Below are 19,587 nucleotides of genomic sequence, written 5' to 3' on the forward strand. Positions count from 1 at the left end.
AGAACAATTTATATATAGAACACTCTGCGAATTGACTAGCAAAACGTTACGATTGACAAATTATCGAGTCAATTCAAACGCAAATTACTACTGTACGACTCGAACGTGTCGGATTACGAAGGTCAGGAGCGATATTCAAACGCCACTTATTTTGCTCAAAGATTATTCGTTGAATGAAAACGTACACACTAAAACCGCGAATTGTCTTACAATGTTAACCGTTACTGATTGATGCATTATACTAATATTTTGAAACTATGTATCTTATAACACAACTTATGACACTTGAGAAATATATAGTGTATTAAATTCGTCGATAGTGTGTTAAATTTTATAGTATGTATCTTATAGATCCATTATCTTAATAACAATCAAGACAAATTATAAACTCACTCACCGATTGATGCGCAGCAGCGGAGTTGTCATTCTGTTGATCTGCATAGTTGATGATCTGTAAAATACAAAAATAAGTCAAGATTATAGTTGCGTTCATAATGAATATTTATCAAATCATAATTGAGTACATTAAACTTTTAATTCTTTTTGTAAGCAAATATGGAATAAAAGAATTATTGAAAAAGTTTAATTATTAAAATAAAAAGTAATAAATATGTAAATAAATTCTAATAATAATCGATATTAACTAATGTAAATATTTTAAGTCTTTTAATTTACAACATTTTCAACAAATAAATGAATTATTATTTACCGTAAAGTTGCTCCGCCGGCGCCCGATGCTCCTCCTGAGCCTCCTCCTCTTCTCAGTGGTCCTTCGAAGCACTCACATTGAATCTCACGCGTTCGCGGCGCATGCATTGCTCGCATGCGTACCTAAATACGAAAATCGCGCGATACTTAAAACGGCACTCCCGACATCACAGGCGAATCGAACCGAATTGTCCAAGCTGTGACGTTACGCGCGAATTCCGTCCGCGTTTCAGACGACCACATTTACCAATTGGGGCACGATTCTCTCAAAACAGAAGGCAAAGATAAGCTTGAAGAAGATGAGGTGATTAGTCATCCAATCAACCGACTAGATACAAGACATCTGAAAAGCAATCGGTAGCGTTTGACTAACTCCGGTAGCCGTCCTCGACTACCTTCGACAGTCCGGCTATCTGTACAACTAGCGCGCTGCACGTAGAACCGAAGATTGCCCTGCCGTAGTCGAGATTTTATGATTGAAACCGACCTTTCCCTCCCCCGAGCCAAGCCTAAAGTCAAAAAAAATCGTGTCCCAATATTTGTCATACAGCAAAAATGCGTTCATCTATAGATTCGCTATAACTCTCGGCATTAACGGCACTCCCGACGTGCATTTTGTTATACTATACGACGGAACGAATATATTTTGTAGCACCGATTACGCGCACAAAGTTGATCTGTAAAATAAAAAAATAAATGCAGATTAGTGTTTGAAATAATTAATATTTATAAAATAATTACTGCGCACATTAAACTTTATATATGGCGATTTGAAGCGCGAAGGTTTATCTGTAAAATATACAAATACATTTATACTACAATGACATCCAAAATATTTTATCTAATAAATATCAATTGTTTTTGAAGCACAATTTAAGAAAAGCCTGATCAAAAGACTGAAATAAGAATTTCATGAGACATTTGTGAATGTCTTTTTAATAATCCTTTAACCAATTTAAAATCAATATTACTTCAGTAAAAGTAGCGAGTAATAAGTTTTAAATTTAAATTTTACTCAAGTTCACTTGAGATAAATTAAGGAATATAATTGTATTATTCATCTAAACCTCTAAAGCTTTGTTATATTATATTGTGATCGGGGGCGTTGCGACCGTCAGAAGTGCCCCTACGCTGGAAGTGGTTCGGACGCTCCAAGCGCTAAGCAAAAAAAAAACGCCACGCCACCACGCGGTTTTTACACACTTCAAAAATTATCGGGGTCTACTACAATTTTGCGCCCCTCCAAATTTTGCTACGCTGAAGCGTATATTGTGTACTATTGCGTACCCGAGAATAATATCTGAGCAGTTCCACAGTCCGGGATCAGCATTGTCGATTGCATCGTCTCTTTCTCTCAAAGCAGGAAAAGGCCGCAAGTTTCCATCGATGATATCCAGTCTAAAATGTATAAGCACTATAAACATACATATTCATACTATGAATATGCATAAACGTATTTAAATATTTCGTATGATTTCATACTGTACAGCAATATTTTCGTATCATTATGTCCGCGATATATTCACGAACAAAACGTCTAAATGCTTCAATAAGTAATATTTGTCTGCGACGCTACAACGCACAGTTTACTACCCGTTTGTTGTGTTTCATGTGTATCGGCAGAAAGCGCCGAATTACGATGAAATGTTTTCCAGGAAAATAGCTTTACGACATTTTCCACGAAAAATAACATAGCTATAGCGTTTCGAAAACAACCGTTATTTCGTAAACAAACAAAGTGAGGTTAGAGCGCTTAGCCGCGCGAAGTTTTTACGAAATAAAGTAATTATATTCTATAAACATAATAAACATGTCGAATAAGTTAAAAATTTTATTTAATTACGAGAAAAATGGCGTCAAGAAATAGAACTTTCATATACTCACGAATATTACGAACATATAAACGAGTTGGAGTTGACTACCTTTTCAGAACCGTATAAAGTTTGCGCGATAAATACAATTGATGAAAACGGACGAGCAAAGTGTGATTAAGTCGTTAATATCACACCAAGATACTTTTCCAAAACTTCGTATCAAAACTTGTGATTCAATTATGGCGAACCCGCCAGAGAACACCGTTCGTCTTACGCTTGCGATATATTGCGAAGTGATGCGAAATGAACAGCGCGCATTGAAGTTCGTGCGCGTCAGCAGCGACACTCCGGCCTACCAATTATTGTCGTACTAATTGTCATGCCGAAAAGAAATTATACCGACAAATTAAATAAGTATAAAATTCATTGTGTAATCGACGAGAAAAACAGAATAGCGAAATAAAACTTTGATATCTTCCCATGAAAATTACACATTACAGTATTAGAATGTTGGCGATCAAAATTCGATAAAAGAATAAATTTATGTAAAACATAACTTAGCGATCGCTGTTTTGAAAATGGAATAGGAAAGTGTTTTAAAACTTACAAATGCTATGCCGTTGACTCTTCACCGTGTCAAAATTTGCGATTCGATTATGGAGACGAACGTCGGAACATCATATGTTTGTCCACGCTATCGACGACGTAATGCGAAGTTAACAGTGCGTCTATTGACTTTTGCGTGACGACGGAAACATTGCGAACTACAACAAACGCGATCGCTGTTTTGAAAATAAAATAGGAAAGTGTTTTAAAACTTACAAATGCTATGTCGTTGACTCTCCACCGTGTCAAAATTTGCGATTCGATTATGGAGACGAACGTCGGAACATGGTATGTTTGTCCACGCTGCCGACGACGCAATGCGAAGTTAACAGCGCGTCTATTGACTTTTGCGCGTCGACGGAAAAATTCCGAACTACAATAAACTAAGAAAAATTATAAATTATAGCGCGATTGCTTGTAGCATTACATGGCAAAATTTTCATAAAACAATGATTCCTATTGGGAATATAATTAACAAACTAAATGATTTTAAAGCTTTATGTAGTTTATAAATTAATTTACGAGAAAAACGAAAATAGAATTTTGATATACTTATGAATATGAATAATGAAGGCTTATTATCGTTTCAAATCCGTGCGATTTGCGATCGTCATTTCAAGAAGAACGACAATTGCGAAAAATAGAAAAATGTCGAAAGTCAGAATGCTATGACCGAGAATGTTTATTCTGCCGAAATTTGTGATTTGTTTACAAAGACTATAAGAATAAGAAGACTATAAGATTATAAGAATGCTAGAACACCATACGTTCATATTTGCGACGGAATAATGTAAAATTTGCATCCATGCAAATCAATATTGCCGCACAAAAACAAAAAAATTATAAATTAAATTATCAATATTAAAATATTCTTACAACAATGTTCGCAATATTTATTGTCGTTCAAAAAGATGACACATCTTTATAATTTTATATTAATTAATGAGTATTTAATGTGTTTGATTGAATCTCTTTCAAAATATTTGAATTTAATCAAATAAAAGATAAATTGTCATTAAAATTAATACTATTAAACGCATAAAAAAATTCAATAGAAGATTTTTCTCAAACAATTACAAACATTTTCTCAATGGAAATCTTATTTTATTGTCGTGAAGCGGATGTCGACATCGTGATGACTTTTTTTATGGTTGTGTGAAAGCCCCTTAGAGCAAAGATGATAACTTCGAAAATCGTGCATAAGAACAAATGGCACGCGATGCAAATCACAAACCATTAGAATATCTGTATGAAATCTTACGGAACCCGCTTGACAAAGAATTCTTGATTCGTGACATCCATGTAGCAAGTTGACAATGCATTCGTACAAACGATAGTCGACTTGCCGACTTCTGTGAGATAGACGAGACCTACCTCTTCTTTCCTCGCTCTCTCTTTCTCTTAATGCGTTCCTCTTTCACTTGCATACTAGTGAAAGAGGTTGATAGGTTAACTAGGAAGCCGCGCTGGGTATGCGCGTACACGAATATAATTACGCTACCTGCGTGCCCCATGCGTTATGCAATTGCATAAGCTGTGTCACGCATCGTGTTACGCCTACAACATTGCGTCGTATTACAATCTACTATATGAAGAAACATATATCATCGCGATCTGCGTAAAACTGCGAAAGGAAAGTTATAATGTTATTTTTCTTGATGCTATACACACAGCGGTGCTGTACACAAATATCTAATTTCTTAGCAAATTGATCGCAGTGTTCTCTATAATTTTCTCTATGATTTTTAAAACGCTCTTCAAACTTGCAAAATATTTAAATTTGATTAGAATTTTTGTCTCCTATTTTAAAGATTTCTCTTGCTTCTAAGTGATATGGATTATGTAAGATTTCAATTCTCTTTTGCGACAGATTTTACTTGAATTACAATTTGGGAAAGAAGGAAGCGCTCCTACAATATCGTTTGAATTTCTGTATTCATCAGTATAGAACTCACTGGAAAGTACTTCGCGGAAGTTTCCTGCACGGTATAACACGTTTATCAGATTGGCGGTAATACATTGGGGATTATGCATTACCTTGAGAAGAACTCGGCGAGGAAAATATTTATGATTTATATCTCTAATATCAATAGAAACTTAGACATTTCAGTATAGATTTATAGCTTTGTACAAAACTATTGTACAAGAAATATTTCAATAATGATTACACGGTTCATAAAAATAATATTTGGTTACTCTTTCATTTTTAAAATTAATGAGTTTAATATTTGAACTAATAAAGATAACCCGCATGAAGTTATGTTATTAAATAATAACCTGTTTGCTGTCATCTTTGCACTGTCATCTATCATATTAGACACAAATATTTGTAGTTTTTCGTCGTAAAGAAATAATTATTATTTGTTTTTCTGATTTTCAAGAGATGAGGACATAAAACTGATTAGAAAAGTCGTCTGATATTTCAAGCATCTGAGAAACTAAGATTTTACATGGATAACCCAGTCATAAAAATTACTGTTAGTGATTTTGAATGATAATTCAGCAAAAAGATATTCTTAATTTCTTAATTTAACTAAATTGTTCAAGACAATGTATACGAAAAACAAAAAATCCTGCAAACGCAATTGTAAAACGTACGTCGGAAATAAGGAAGTCGTACGAGCGCTTCGAAATTCGCTGTCCGATTTCGTACTTACGCAATCGAGAGATAACCGGAAATTGACATGGCGAAACAGCGATAAAGAGATCTTGGGATTATTTTCTAGACGTGTGCAATCTTTGTCCGCGACGGGTGGCCGGACGAAATCGATCGCTGTTGACAGAGATAAACGACTTAGGAGAAAACGAAGATCAAACTTGGACGCGCACATAAACACATTGCTGCCCATCAAGAAAAAAAGCACTACGTGCATTCCGTTGTCATGTTCGCGAGAAAGTCGCAACAGTAGTGCAATCGCTTCGGGAGCCGACAGTGCGAGAGTGCTTTCGAACATATCAGAGATCGACAAGCAGATTTCAACTCGATATTTTCGTTCAAATAACGATACTGATAAAAGATCCGGAGAAAATACTGAAAGACGGATGATAATCGATCAGGATTCGAGAAACGAAAAGGTTTTAGAATTCATACGCACTTCCGAAGGCTTCAAAGATGAGACGAGTGGAGATGAAAGTACAGACACTTCTGATTTACATTTAATAGAGTTAAATAAGAATGGAAAGATTGATGAGATTTACCGGAAGAATTTTACAAAAGCGAGTTATGTCATACAACCATGTTCCTGGAAAGCAGAGAAGAAAGAAGTTTTAATAAAAGGTAAAAGAAGTATGAGAAATTCATGTATCGAGGGAAAGCTGGAAGTGAAAAAGAATGACTTTACAGAAATTCAATATGACGTTTCAGGGAGTGCAAATGTCGCACGAAATGTAATTGAAAAGTCGTCGATGACGATCGAAAGTGCATATCCGCCGATCAAGCGTGCCGTTTATCATCAATTCGAGACGTCTCGAATTTTGCAGGATAAAATCTTTACAGAAAAGGAGCAAACGGCAACAACTATCGGTAATCAAGACTGTCAGTCCCGTGATTGCGCCCAACACGGAGAAATTGCAAACTCGAGAATTTTTTCTCGTCAACTGAACAGTTATTCGCTCAATGGCAATAACGATCGCGTGCAAACGCGTACACTCGCCGATAAATCGTCAACAGTGACGTCCTTCACTCCAAAGCGATGCAAATTAAGGAAGGACGTCGGCGGTGCGGCGAGTAGCGAAAATGCAAAGTCTGAAGGTGTGCACCTGGACGAGGATTATAATTTCCTGATGTCGTTTCATCATCAGTTGAACGAAATGCCGTTGGTAAGGAAAATGAAAGTGAAAGCGAAGATACAGACGATGTTTTACGAAGAACTGCGTGCGAGAATTTGCGATCAACATACACTGTCGTGAGAATAATTTTCTGTTATGTGGTTCTGAGAGCAAGCGGAAATGAAAATACTTTACAATATAATATACTATTTCTTCGGAAAAAATCATTTAAATTGTATGTGCGCCAACTTTATGAAATCCGGTTTCCACACGAACATAACAGTTAGTTGTTATAAAACTAAAATTTTTACGATATATAGATCGATAAAATTTCTGTTCATATAATATATCTCGACTGCAGCCATATTTTAGTAAATTAATGTACATACATAACTTACGGAATATCACGTATGCGTGTATATAACGAGCTATGCGTATGAGGCTGAAAGAGGAAAAAGTCAATGACGCAGCGATCAGAGAGCTGCAAGAGGGACGGGGTGGAAGAGGATGAGGGAGACCGTTCGTACATCGCGCAGAAAAAGTCACGCAGGGCGGTAATTTGCCCGTTGATCGTTATTTATTGTGATCCTCGTGCTACGCGGGCGGACGGCTGGACATTTGCATGCGAAATTGGCGATGGCATAAGGGCATGAATCTCCTCACGCACGGCCGGACGCACGAGCGGGACGCGAGCAGAAAATGGGGCCTGCCTTACGCAATTGTACGTTGAACGGTGGTCAGGGATCGGCCGTCTCTCCGCGTTGGCACGTTGACACGTACCATTTATACCTCATCATGTCCGCGGAAGATCGGCCGCGCGCGAGCGAGCGAGCAGCCTGCGGAAAAAAAAGGCGGGGCCCGCCTCTCGTTCCCCCCTCGTGCCATCCGGCCGTTTTGCACGTCACTCGCGGCCAGGAACGCGGCAAATTGAAGGTGTCAGTCGGGATGGAATATAGATCGGGAGCTCGCCGTCGAGAGCGAAATTCCACACCGGCCAATCCCTTCGAGAATCTCACGTATGCGGCGGAAAATCAGTTCAAATTCGGCTGAACGCTACGATGATATTTATTCGTTCAACGGTAAATCCTTGGTTGAATCAGCGCGATAATGCAAAATTACTTAATTACTTAATAACGACTTTTCGTAATGCAGCAAATATCTCTATCGTAAACTTTATTGCCGCAACAATAAAATTGAATGAGGTTAGTGCCATTGAGATTATGAAATAAAATCCGCTCGCGATCCTTGACAACGGCACTACAATCTTGCAGAATTACCGAGGCAAAGAACGAATAACGGTCATAGCGGCAGCGGTCTATCATTACTTAATCAGCGATCTGCTCCAGTTTACCGACAATGTGGCTGGCTTAACGTCAGCGGATCGAATGCGGCAGCGTGAACAAGAATCCTCAGTCGCAGACGGATAATTTCATGCACCGAGTAGCGCGGTAGCTAAATAACTCGAGAGTCCCGGCGGGTCTAAACGAATTGTTCGCCGAGCGTTGTAAATCAAGGAGCACACGCCGAGCGCTTATTATCGCCGCTTGTTGAGGAGGCAGAAACTAACGGCCGTGACGTAATGCCGGGAAACGATCGGGGTGAGCAAAATGTTAATTGCGCGACAATATCCCACGTTGATTCTTTTCGTGCTCGCCCGTCAAGATACCGATCGTGTCATAGTATTTTTCTACGAGTCTCCCTCTCTCTCTCTCTCTCTCTCGTGATTGAGAATTAATGATCGCTCGCAGGATCGGATGCTGACTTTTCAAAATTTAACGAGCTGCCGCAGAAACATATTTCTCCAAGCAAGATTGAATTGAAAGAAACATCGTTTCCTGTCTGCGTAATATTCAACTTCAAAGTTTGATGAATCAATACAATAAAGATCATTTTTCTATGAAAATTTATGCGTCTAAACTTAAGTGTCATTAGTTTCATATAGATCCGACTCTTGACTATTGATTGTACATGCGAGAGTGTATACACGGACGCTAATCGGTACGCACACTCGTGCGTAAGCATGCGGGACCAGAGGGCGGTGATTGCACAACGTGAAAGTCGCCGATGGAATTCACTCTTACTTCGGGCTCGCCCTGACCTCCGGTATAATGAGAGCGATCCGTATAATCTGGTTTGACGCGTATTTGGCAATGGACTTATCGCCGTTTTAATGAACATTCGAGCGATCCGCTCTTTTTCTTCTCGGATGATTAGCATACGACTACGCGCTTATATAATATTCAGACTAGATAAGTCGGTGTTATATGCTGATGAAAAGATTGATCGATCGATAATATTGCTGCTTACGGTAATACATCATTTTTTTGTAAGTCAAATTTCGAGCCGGTGAATATATAAATAATGAATACTTAATCAAAGCCACTCGCGGAACGCGTTAATCTTACCGAATCTCGTTAATATGAATGTCTTGTTTCTAGTCAAAGTTCTTTAATGATCTTGTTGACTATCAGTGCTATATGTGGGCGTGTTGATTTGTTTCTTCCTATTCATAATAGCCTTGATTTTTTTTCAACTGACACGTGAATTGTCTGTTACGTAAGCTAACGCTGAATCAAAATAAAAATTTTCAGTCTATTATAAGAGTTCTTATTTTATAAATTTTATATGTAATAAATTTTTTAGCATGTAAATTATTTGGATTATCTCAATCTTGGTGAAATTATTTCAAACCGCAAAAGATGATCATGATTATGCCTAGCTTACACGGAGTTTTGATCGTCGATTCAGCGATCAGACTTGTACTCTAATACTGTGACGTGTTTGGATAACGGTTCGTATCGCATAATGATTCCGAAGCTGGCCATCGTACCAAATGCCGTAAATAATTATGTAGCCGCGGATGATGGTCTTTCACGTTTTTTATTCGACGACAGGATCTTCAACTCTTTCCGTATAAATCACGTTGTATTATTTTAATTAAATTTATGCATTTAATAGTTTTGAAATGCATCTTCATGATAAATACTAATAATTAAACCGATCGAAGTAAATAGAATAAATGAGAGAAATCGAAGGAAAGAAAAAGAGAAGCCGGTTTATTTAGAAAAAAACAAAGAGGAAGAGAACGTCGTAACATCGACAGCGACATCAATAAGATTATTTATCCTGAATTGAATTAAGTCAAACGTGAATTACTACCGGTTTCTGAACCTGACACCGAGTAGTAGGCGTACAGAGGAGGGCAGGATGTGTAACAAGCGAAATTGAAGGTGAGATCGATCTCAGCCAAGGCGAACACGAGCTTACTGATGAATGAATGCGGCCTGATAAAAGTCATAATGGATACGATCGTAATCGATTTCCTTGTAGACGTAGGCGATACATCCCGCGAGAAAGTTCCTCGATCGATTTGTATCACACGCCTTACGGAAGTCGCTGAGACACGCAAAACGCGCCTTCCTATGTGCATTTTCTCATCTTTATTACGCACCTTCCGGCGAAATCGCGAAAACGCGCGCGGATCATAAATTGCGCGTAATGGCATTAGTGCACACACACCGTGATGCTTGCGTAAATGATCTGACAGCCATTAGCTACAATTGCGATCCGAGAATGATATATTTTATAATAATTTGCACTATAATAGTACCGCAATGCCAATAGAAATATCTGTGTTAATAAGCGCTATTGAACAGCTTCGTCGTTATGCCTCGCGAGATACTTTCTCTTCATTCAGAACCGGTCACGTTCAATTAATCGAAACTTGCCTCGTGTATTTTCCTCATTTATAACATCTCATATTCCTGCACGGTTTTGCTTTTGCTTGAAAATTGTACATGGAAAAAACACGTCGGAGACGGAGTTTTCTCGCACCTCGTATCTTTGCGGCGAATGGAACGCGCGACGGTTTTATTGCGACGACATGCGCGAGTATAATCGCGTTTAATGCCTCCCAAATTTGTCCCGACGATGCGAAGAAAGCACGAATTAAAAAAAGAGAACGACCTAATTACACATACTTCTGCGAATTTATTGCAAAGTGTTAACTCGCAGCGCGCGTTTATCACTGTCTTCCGTAAAGACATCACAATTTAATCGTGAAGCCGATTAACGATAAATTCGAAATTGGCCGTAAATGTCCGGACGAGCCGATAGCCGATAAAACATTCGTAATATCCGTTCGCGGAAAGGTCGCGGAATGATCATTGCAAAGATTCGCGCAACAGACCCATTGTAAATCAACTTAAAATGGTGGAAACGCGATGTATGAATCGCTTGCAAAACGATTCGACGATTTATATGCCCGTATTGTAAATACCGTGCCGTGCCGAAGCGAGCACACACATTTATATTCGGCTATAAATTTTCGCGCTATCACTCTTGCCGCGCCGCAAATCGACGACGGATTACCGATTTAATCTGAGCTAGCGTGACGCTGCTATCCTTGGATCGTCGTCGAGAGTTCTCGCGAGTTCAATCATCTCCATCAATCTCACGGATGTTTGAAACTTACAATCAGTCAAACTCAATCAAACAATATTGTGAGGATTACTTTTTTAACACGTGCATTTTTAACATATTCAGTACGTAAAATTTGATAGAAAAACATTTAAAAAAAACGTAAAATATTTATTAATTTATGTGTATATTAAATTATATAAATATTGTATAAATTATAGAAAAATGTGTAATTTAAACCGCTCTGTCGAGGATTGAAGAAAAGGAATTCGCGACGGTAGCATTAGGTGTGCGTAAAAGTAGCAGGTTTAACGAAAATTGCAGTCAGGCGTGATGCAGAGGCATAACTCGATCAGCGTTATACGGCGATTTAAATTACCTTTATGAAACTGGGTCTTAGGATCTCGTTAGATCGGGCTATAAACGTCGATGTTCGTTTCAAGGCGCGGAGAGCCGCGCTCGTATTAACAAAGTGGGTCGAATTGACATTGTGATTTCGCAAAGGATTATTAGTTGGCCGCGGTGATTTTAATGGCACGCTCGAACGTAGGTTTATGAAACCAGTCGGCGCGACGGCCGGTTTTTCTCCCCGCTATGCGAAAGCGCGCGCCTTAATGTGGAACGAGTTTTCACGGCGCGCGCGTACAGCAACGGTAACGTTTGTCACGTTTTGCGCGCAGAATGAAGCCGAGGAGCGTTAACGAACACGCTAGACGAAACCAGGCGCGGGGAATTGCGATGCGCACGACCGACATACGTACCGCGTCATCCCACGAGAAAGCGAAACCTCGTGAATATTGCGTCAATGAAATGTCTCGTGTTTCACGACGAGAGAGTCTTCTCCAGAGAGCACGAAACTCTTAATCTTGATTTTTTACAAACGGAAAGAATGTCATACACTCATAGAAAAGATGAAAGAAGATACGAGAATCTCATTTTTCACGTTTATGTATTCGAGAAGTGGTTTTCTCAACTGCATTCTTCTCTAATTGTACGTAACGTGTAATCTTTCGTATGTTGCAGGTTGGTTCTCTGTGGTCTCCAACAACAGCGGCACCGGAAATGCCAGAGTGTACAGAAGAGTCGGCGCCTTAGTGCGCGCCGGAGTACCGGCGTTTTTGCTCGCAAAACCATTGAGAGCTTACACGTTGACGCACTCCAAAATGGGTAAGTTATTTTATCGCAAAACCACTCAAAGTGCCTCTCTTTATATAATTCATGAATTATCTGTCACGGAGTTATCGCAATTTATATATAATTATAATATAATTATTAAATTATAATCGTGACATGTTTATTCAACCCGGCAATAATTCAAAACTAATTAGTTTAGTAATTTGCATAATTCTTTGGCCGCGCGCGCGTTCTGGCGTGTTAACCGGACGGAAATTACCCACATATCTCACGTTACATCTGGCATCCGCCGAATTTATTATCCTGGCCAGCCCAAGTCCGCATCTTCCACAGGCCAACTATCGTGGCTGCGGTTATCATTCGTTTGTTAACTGTCTAAATTTTTCCAAAATGAGCGACCTTCTCCTCGCATCCTTCGAGAATGTAGCGTTTGAGCAGAAACGTAAAATGAAACAGATGACTAATCAAGCTCAACTCGTATTCCTTATTTGCTCGATGACGGCAACAATTTCGATTTTCCACGGACAGACAATTGTTTGCTCATAAGGGGCTCAACGCTCTCTCTCTCTTCACAGAGCGTGAACGACATGTATAAGCGAGCGTGCGCATCCCGTCTCGCGGATTAGATCATTTTCTCGAGTGCAGCGACTGGCCGTGACACGAATGTCAATGTGTCCGTAATCTGCGACTCTCTCGCGGCGTACGACTCGCGCCGTCGCGTTCATTCGTTAAACGTAGGCGCGCGACAAGCGCGTAACGTAATAGGCACGCGGCCCGGTGAAAGCCGTCCTTACGACGCGCGTGCATAAACGGCCGCGAACGCATATACATAGTAGATACGGCTTGCGGCGCGAGCATTATGCCATTATGCGCGCCGCCGTTGCGATTATGGTCGCGGTGGAAAAGGGGGATTCCCGCGCGTACGCGTCCCTCTCGGCCCGGCTCCATCGTCTTGAGGTCCGGATGGGTCCCGTAAGTCCACGGCGGCGTCGAGTCGGCGTCAGTGTCCGTTATCCGACGCGTTTATTGTCGTTAATTGCTCGTCGCCCCGCCTTTTGATCATACGCGCCAGCGCAGCGCAACGGTACACGATCGTCATGGGTTCATATGGAAATTCGTTCCTCGAACATTAAGATGTTATCAAGCGGCCGATTTGGTCATATATATATTATTACGTCACAAGCGCGTGATTTTCTCGACAAATATGTTCTTATAAAACTATGTGTACTTGTGGAAAAAGATTTGAAATAGAATTAAAGTCTCTGAGAAGAATAGATTTCTGTTGTGTTGTTAATTTTAATAATTGAGATATATATTGCACGAGCTTGATCGGTATCTAACGTGTTGCGTGATGTCGTTCGCCAGCGTTGCTTATGTAAATATATGGATGAGTTAACGCTAATGAGCTAATTAGCCATACGCACGTTATTAACTCGCGTGCCGCGCCTTTCGCGGCGGGAGAACCCTTTTTGCCGGCGCCAATTAATTATAAGGAAGCGACATAACACTCTTTGCTACTAATTTGGCGACGTATTAAACGCATTCCGATTAATTGTCTCGATTAAAAATCTCTAAATGCCGTTTCCGCTAACATTGATTAAAATTAGCTCAAATATCACTCTATTCTCTATTTTCCATCCTTTTTCAGTTTTCTAAGATAAGACAGGGAATTAATTGAATTTCAATTTATTAAAATTGTACGAAAATAGTATTGTGTCAATTTTCGATCGATTTCTGTCGCAGAAAATGGAAACTTGCGCGCTCATTATACGAAAACGACGGTGCGCGCCGGTGAGGTCCTGCGACTGACCGCCGTGTTCCAGGACACTCGTCGGGCCCCGGTCGCCACCAACATGGTCCCTGAGGGCAAATGCTCGAGATCTTCGGAGAGGGATCAGTATGCCCAGTGCTTGGACTCTCACGGGCACGAGCTGTTCGCGCCGCTCTCGGCCAGAGGCGAATTCTACGCGACGTGTCAGAGCGGCAGTCTCGACACCGGCAGCGACGCGGTGCTCTACAGGGTTCACCAGCTCGCCAGGAGGGATCTTCCCTTGAGGGTAAACATTACCGCGACACTTTAAGATTAATAGCATGTAACGCGGTCGTTTTCATCCATCTCTTCTTGCTTGGAGACTATCATCATTTATTAAAACGACAATAAAAATAAGAAATTATGCGAATGCGAATTAATATCAATTTCATCTGAAATATTTCCGTACAATAACGCCAGGAATTTTATTTATATTTTTTCGTTATACTTAAAATTTATTGTTTCAACAGCACATTTGCGTTTTCTTAAAAATTCTGCCAATTATTTCAAATTTTACGACGTAAGAGTCTTACATCCTGCTAAAATTTTCTCTTAATCAATATTTCGTGTATATAATTCGTAGGTGCGTCTAGTCGCAGGACCCTTGCCTATACCGTTGCCGCGAGATTATAGTGGCCTGATGCAACTGGAGAACGCGACCAGAGGACCTATAGTTCTCGGCTGTGCGGTGCCGCTAATGCCCGAAAGACCTGTACCTAACACGACGGTACCGGAACTTTTGGAACTCGTCGCTACCGGTCCGACCGCGCCTCGAGTGAAAAGAGCACGATTGGGATGTCCTTCCGAAGCGAGACTGCTCGCATCACCGAAAATGCAGCGATTACTCTCAGCTTGCAGGTAAGAGCCTCAATTGTATAAAAAATGTTAAATACATTCATTCATTTATCATGCAATGTATTAACTACTTAAATTTAAAAAATCATAAAACCAAACTGAATGAAATAAATATTATACAAAACATATCTTAAAATTAATTGGCTTGAAAAAATAATAATACGTAATAGAGAGAATATTCTCTCTTGATTTGCAGAAATCTATATTTAATGAAGAAGTAGTTAATCTAATAAAATTTCTTGCATGTAACTAATTTCCAGTGGAATAAGAATTTTGTTTATTCGACTCTTAACGCGATTAAAATATTTTTCTTCATCAGTTGTACTGTATTTTGGTAATTAATACACATTATGTATGAGAAATAAAATAACAGGGACGATCATACGCTTTGATACCACTTTGTAGAAGAGCTTTAGACCAACGAGCGACCGAGCCTCGAGTCGCCCCGCCAAAACCGGCGTCTAACAATGGTCAGCTGAAAGAGTTGCACTTGAAGGAGATCAAAGCGAAGCCCGAGGCGAAGCCGATACTACAGAGCCTAAAGGAGGGGCTGGAGCACATCAAGAAAACGACGATCCGCGATCGGAGCAACAGCCGCAGTAGCAGTAACAACCACAGCTTTCTCGACAGGATCTCGAGGATAGCGCAGGGTGGCAAAAGTAGGAACCCGGCGAAGAAGTCGGCGTCCTTCACGTTCGCCGTACGGCCGGAGATTGGCATGCGATCGCCGGAAAGATACGCCAGTCTGGAATCGGAAACGAATCTGATGCACGCGTCGCAAATCTTGTCCAGACAACAGGTGCAACGTTCGGTTTCTACGAGCGTTCTCGAGGTGCAGACAAGTAGCCCGGATCTGGACCCGCCGTACTCCAAAGTACGAGACAGCCTAACACCGTTGCCGCCCACACCGCCGCCGAAACCGGAAGAGATCTACGCCGAAATCTGCGAATTAGGCGCAAGTCCGTTACGAGATTCATCGCAGGCGGAAAAACCGCCACCTTTGGGAAAGAGCGGCACCAGCGAGCGAGACCGGGGTTACGTGAAACTCGCGCATTCCGAGGTGTCCGACGTGTCGGTGAGCACCGGCGACGACGAGGAGGGCATTTACAATACTGTGTGCTGAGTACACGCCTCCGTCCATCGGTGCTAGAACCAACATCCGCGGGGAATCGTCTGCGGCTCAACGATAACTGACTTCAGGGTCGACCGGAACAAATTACGTGACGTGTAAGGAGTCGAGAGGTCGCGGGAATTCTCCGGCGCGGCTGCGGATATCGATAAACGTCTACAAGTTCGAGCGGCACTGACGAACGTTTATCTTGCAAAGATTGTTTGGGGATCTCTAACGTCAGAATAGTCGAGCCAGTATTCTTATAAATATTTTTTCGCGACAAGAATGTAAAAATCAAATTTATCATCATCGATCAAAACCTTACTTTATTTTTACACGCAAGATTGTAAATTGTGTCTAATGTAAAGATCGTGTATACGTAAAATTATTTTCCTGAGTAGCTGCCGACTCTCGATCCATTGTAAAGGAGGATAACAGATGAGGAGATATGATGCGTTTTCCCGGTTGGAGAAGAAACGCGGAGAGACGGAAGTAGCGTATCGATCGCGTCCGCGAGCGAGTTGACGAAGATCGGAATTTACGGCCCGATTCATCGTCGAGGAACTTACTCAGTCGGCGATTTCTTTCGCCGCGGGAGAAGATCCGGACGTCGGGGAGTCGCCGACGCGAACGCAAACGTCCACCACGGGGTATCGCGCGGATCCGCGCGCGCGTACAGAATGATTTACAAGGCTGTTGACCGAGGAAAATGATCCCGTAATTACGGGCCCCGGTGCATGCTGCTGCAGCGGATGTAGCGGGGCACGCCGACCGGGGATAGCACGCAGAAGCGCTTCTTCGTGGCTTCCGTCATTAGAGAATCTGTCGTCTCGCGAGAGGCGTGTTAATAGTAGCGAGCTCCGCGATCATCTCGGCCGCTGAGTGACATTGATGAAAAAGACGCCGGCTCAGAATTGGCTTCGCTCAAAAAATATCCGCCGATCCGTCGGATTCGCCGTTGCAAATTATTATCGATCATGTTTCAGTAGTGGAGCAAATTCCAAAATTCAATATATCTGAGATTTTTTACTACTGAAAATTTAATCGATTATTTGATTTGAAAATACCTCACTTTCTTACAACATTTTTTCTATCTTATATTTTTTACCAGTTCTTAAAATCAGTTTGGCATATTTTTTATACGTAATTTTAATATCCTAGTTTTTATATTCATCGTGCGTTTTTTTTCACGTTTCATACAACGATGCAAGAATACGACGAGCGAGGGGAATTTTCTGACCGAGCGGATGATGACAATTTATAAGGCTACGTAGGGTCGTACGAAGGGAACGTGAAGCGGGTCGTTGAACGTCGATCTAAACTTTCAGTACACGTCCGAGGCCGATGTATCGCGGAGCGCGCAACCGGTGCGGCACGGAGAAATCGACGGTAGAATGTAAACGAGCTGGTCGGCGGCTTCTAGGAAGAGGAAATTACCGGCGTCCTTCGAAGGTCTAGGTCATCATCGAGATCGTTCGGGCTCGAACGCGGTGGTCAGCGGTAGCGACCGTTCGACCGGCGAGGGCGATACTTTGTAACGATTAATCCATTAGCTCGTCATGCTTCGCGGCATTTGGTTTCCTTTTCGTGTACGATGACCCCGAAGTTTCGCGCGCTCTCGTACCCGATTGCGTGACGTTGCGCAATTGGCTGTTAAACGCGTGATTACAAACCTCGCTAGCACATAGTAGGTTCGAAATGCTTCGAGGAAACCAGAAGATTTCTTGTGTTTTTCTCTTTCGCTCCCTCACTAGTTTTCTTCTCCTTCGCGCTTTCGCATGACGGGGCTCGCTCGGAGTTGCCAGTCGTATTATTCAAGCGAGGATGATGAAGAAAGGGCGCAAAAATCGAGGGAACCGACGGACAAAGATGCGCCTAATGGAAAATACCCGCGGGAGAACGTGAGGGAACCGGGACTCGCTTGCCGAAAGATTCCCAGAGAATTCTAATGGATGTAATCTTATCTAATCTGACGTCTTCGGCGTCCACTCGCGCGCGCCTGCGATAACGATGCAGGGGTTTTGTGTATATTTGAATAAAGTCGTTACGAAATAGAAATAAAGATAGGACGTTTCTACAACGAAATATATCGTCGTAAAACGTGTCCCCTGTCGAATTCCTTATTGATATAAGATTAAGATAATCTCGAGCTTACAGCGAAGGTAATGCAGGTAAGTGAATTTTGAGATACAGCACAACGAATATTGTGCAATATCTTTTAAGAATACTGTTAATATCTCGTATATTACTATAAATTTGATAAATTCTGTATAAAAAAATTTTTATTTATAAATTTTATATATTGCAACTATTATATATATTCGTAGAATATATTATAAAACTGTAGTCTAAATCATACTGTTTTTCTTTTAGAAATATAAAAGCGAAGATATTTAACATAAATTTTTAATTATAGAATTTCTATTATTCTACAAAAAAGAAAAAAAAATATGTTTATTAAATTCAAATAATGAAATGTTGCAAAATTTTACATTTATTATTTTCTTATCGTCACATATTTTATCTAATGAATTATAAGTATGAAAATATTCACTCTCTCCAATCGGCGAATATTCATTCGCCCTATTATTCGTTTCGCCCACGATCGCAAACATAAAATATTCGCGGCTAAATACACCGCGGTTGCCTTTGACTTTAAGGAATAATAACGCAAAACGATCGCATCGGCTATTGGCCATTAATGTTTTACGAGCACGCAGTACGCACAACTGCGTCTATTCAATTATAGTGAAGAGAGGGGTTTCAGACACAGTGGCCCCCCCGGCATGCCTCTCTCATTTTTGCCACAGCTCATCCCCTGCATCCACCTCCGCCGTCCCTTGTCCCACTTTATTTCTCTTTCGAGTACGGCAACGTGCATTTACGTCCATTAATATTAACGGCTCGAAACAACGATAATAACGGGGAGCTATGGGGAAGCAAAGAGGTGTTTTCTTCTCGACGGTCATGTGCAACACATCGGCCCTCTCGCATAGCTCACGTGACCGTTGCATGCATCATTCTCGCCGCAGAGATCAACAATGCCGGGAAAGTGCGACGACGATTTTTACCGTCCAGATAAGTTCACGGCTGAGCAGACTATTACGGTATGGTAGAACATTATAAGAGTTAAAAGCTCCGCTTCGAGAAGTATTTTTCTCACAATCGAGAATAATAACATTAACGTTTTATACCAATTTGGAACGTAGTGAGAATTAATCGTATTAAATTTGATGGCTCGCATTTTCTCGTTAAAGTAATAATAATGTAACACGATGTAAAAAAAAAAAACTAATCATATCCTGTTACCGGTTATCATAGAAAATTGGTACTGCATCAGACACGGAGCGGCAGGATGCAAG

The 19,587-nt window shown here is 40.8% G+C and overlaps 2 protein-coding genes across 11 annotated transcripts in view; one reads left to right on the forward strand and one right to left on the reverse strand.

Annotated features, from left to right (window-relative positions):
- The window catches only part of LOC105678238 (uncharacterized), a 279,329-nt gene extending 275,411 nt beyond the window's left edge, over positions 1 to 3,918 (reverse strand). For 3 of the 6 annotated variants that reach the window (XR_010890926.1, XR_001101679.2, XR_010890925.1), the window contains exons 1-5: positions 3,345 to 3,908; positions 3,130 to 3,286; positions 1,996 to 2,106; positions 710 to 1,385; positions 398 to 451 (exon numbers count right to left, since the gene is read on the reverse strand). The gene's annotated coding sequence lies outside the window, so the exon portion shown is untranslated. Of the gene's footprint in view, positions 1 to 397; positions 452 to 709; positions 1,386 to 1,995; positions 2,107 to 3,129; positions 3,287 to 3,344 lie in introns of all 6 variants that reach the window. The other 3 variants (XR_010890928.1, XR_010890927.1, XM_067357965.1) reach the window with 2 other exon arrangements.
- The window catches only part of LOC105678233 (uncharacterized), a 39,021-nt gene extending 20,443 nt beyond the window's left edge, over positions 1 to 18,578 (forward strand). For all 5 annotated transcript variants that reach the window (XM_012377395.2, XM_012377396.2, XM_012377393.2 and 2 more), the window contains 4 exons: positions 12,339 to 12,482; positions 14,193 to 14,506; positions 14,843 to 15,117; positions 15,520 to 18,578. In XM_012377395.2, the coding sequence (XP_012232818.1) occupies positions 12,339 to 12,482; positions 14,193 to 14,506; positions 14,843 to 15,117; positions 15,520 to 16,237 (1,451 nt within the window). In that variant the 3' untranslated portion in view covers positions 16,238 to 18,578. The remainder of the gene's footprint in view (positions 1 to 12,338; positions 12,483 to 14,192; positions 14,507 to 14,842; positions 15,118 to 15,519) is intronic.
- The last annotated feature ends 1,009 nt before the right edge of the window (positions 18,579 to 19,587 follow it).

Source organism: Linepithema humile, chromosome 6, assembly GCF_040581485.1.
Source record: "Linepithema humile isolate Giens D197 chromosome 6, Lhum_UNIL_v1.0, whole genome shotgun sequence".
Taxonomy (NCBI): Eukaryota; Metazoa; Arthropoda; class Insecta; order Hymenoptera; family Formicidae; genus Linepithema; species Linepithema humile.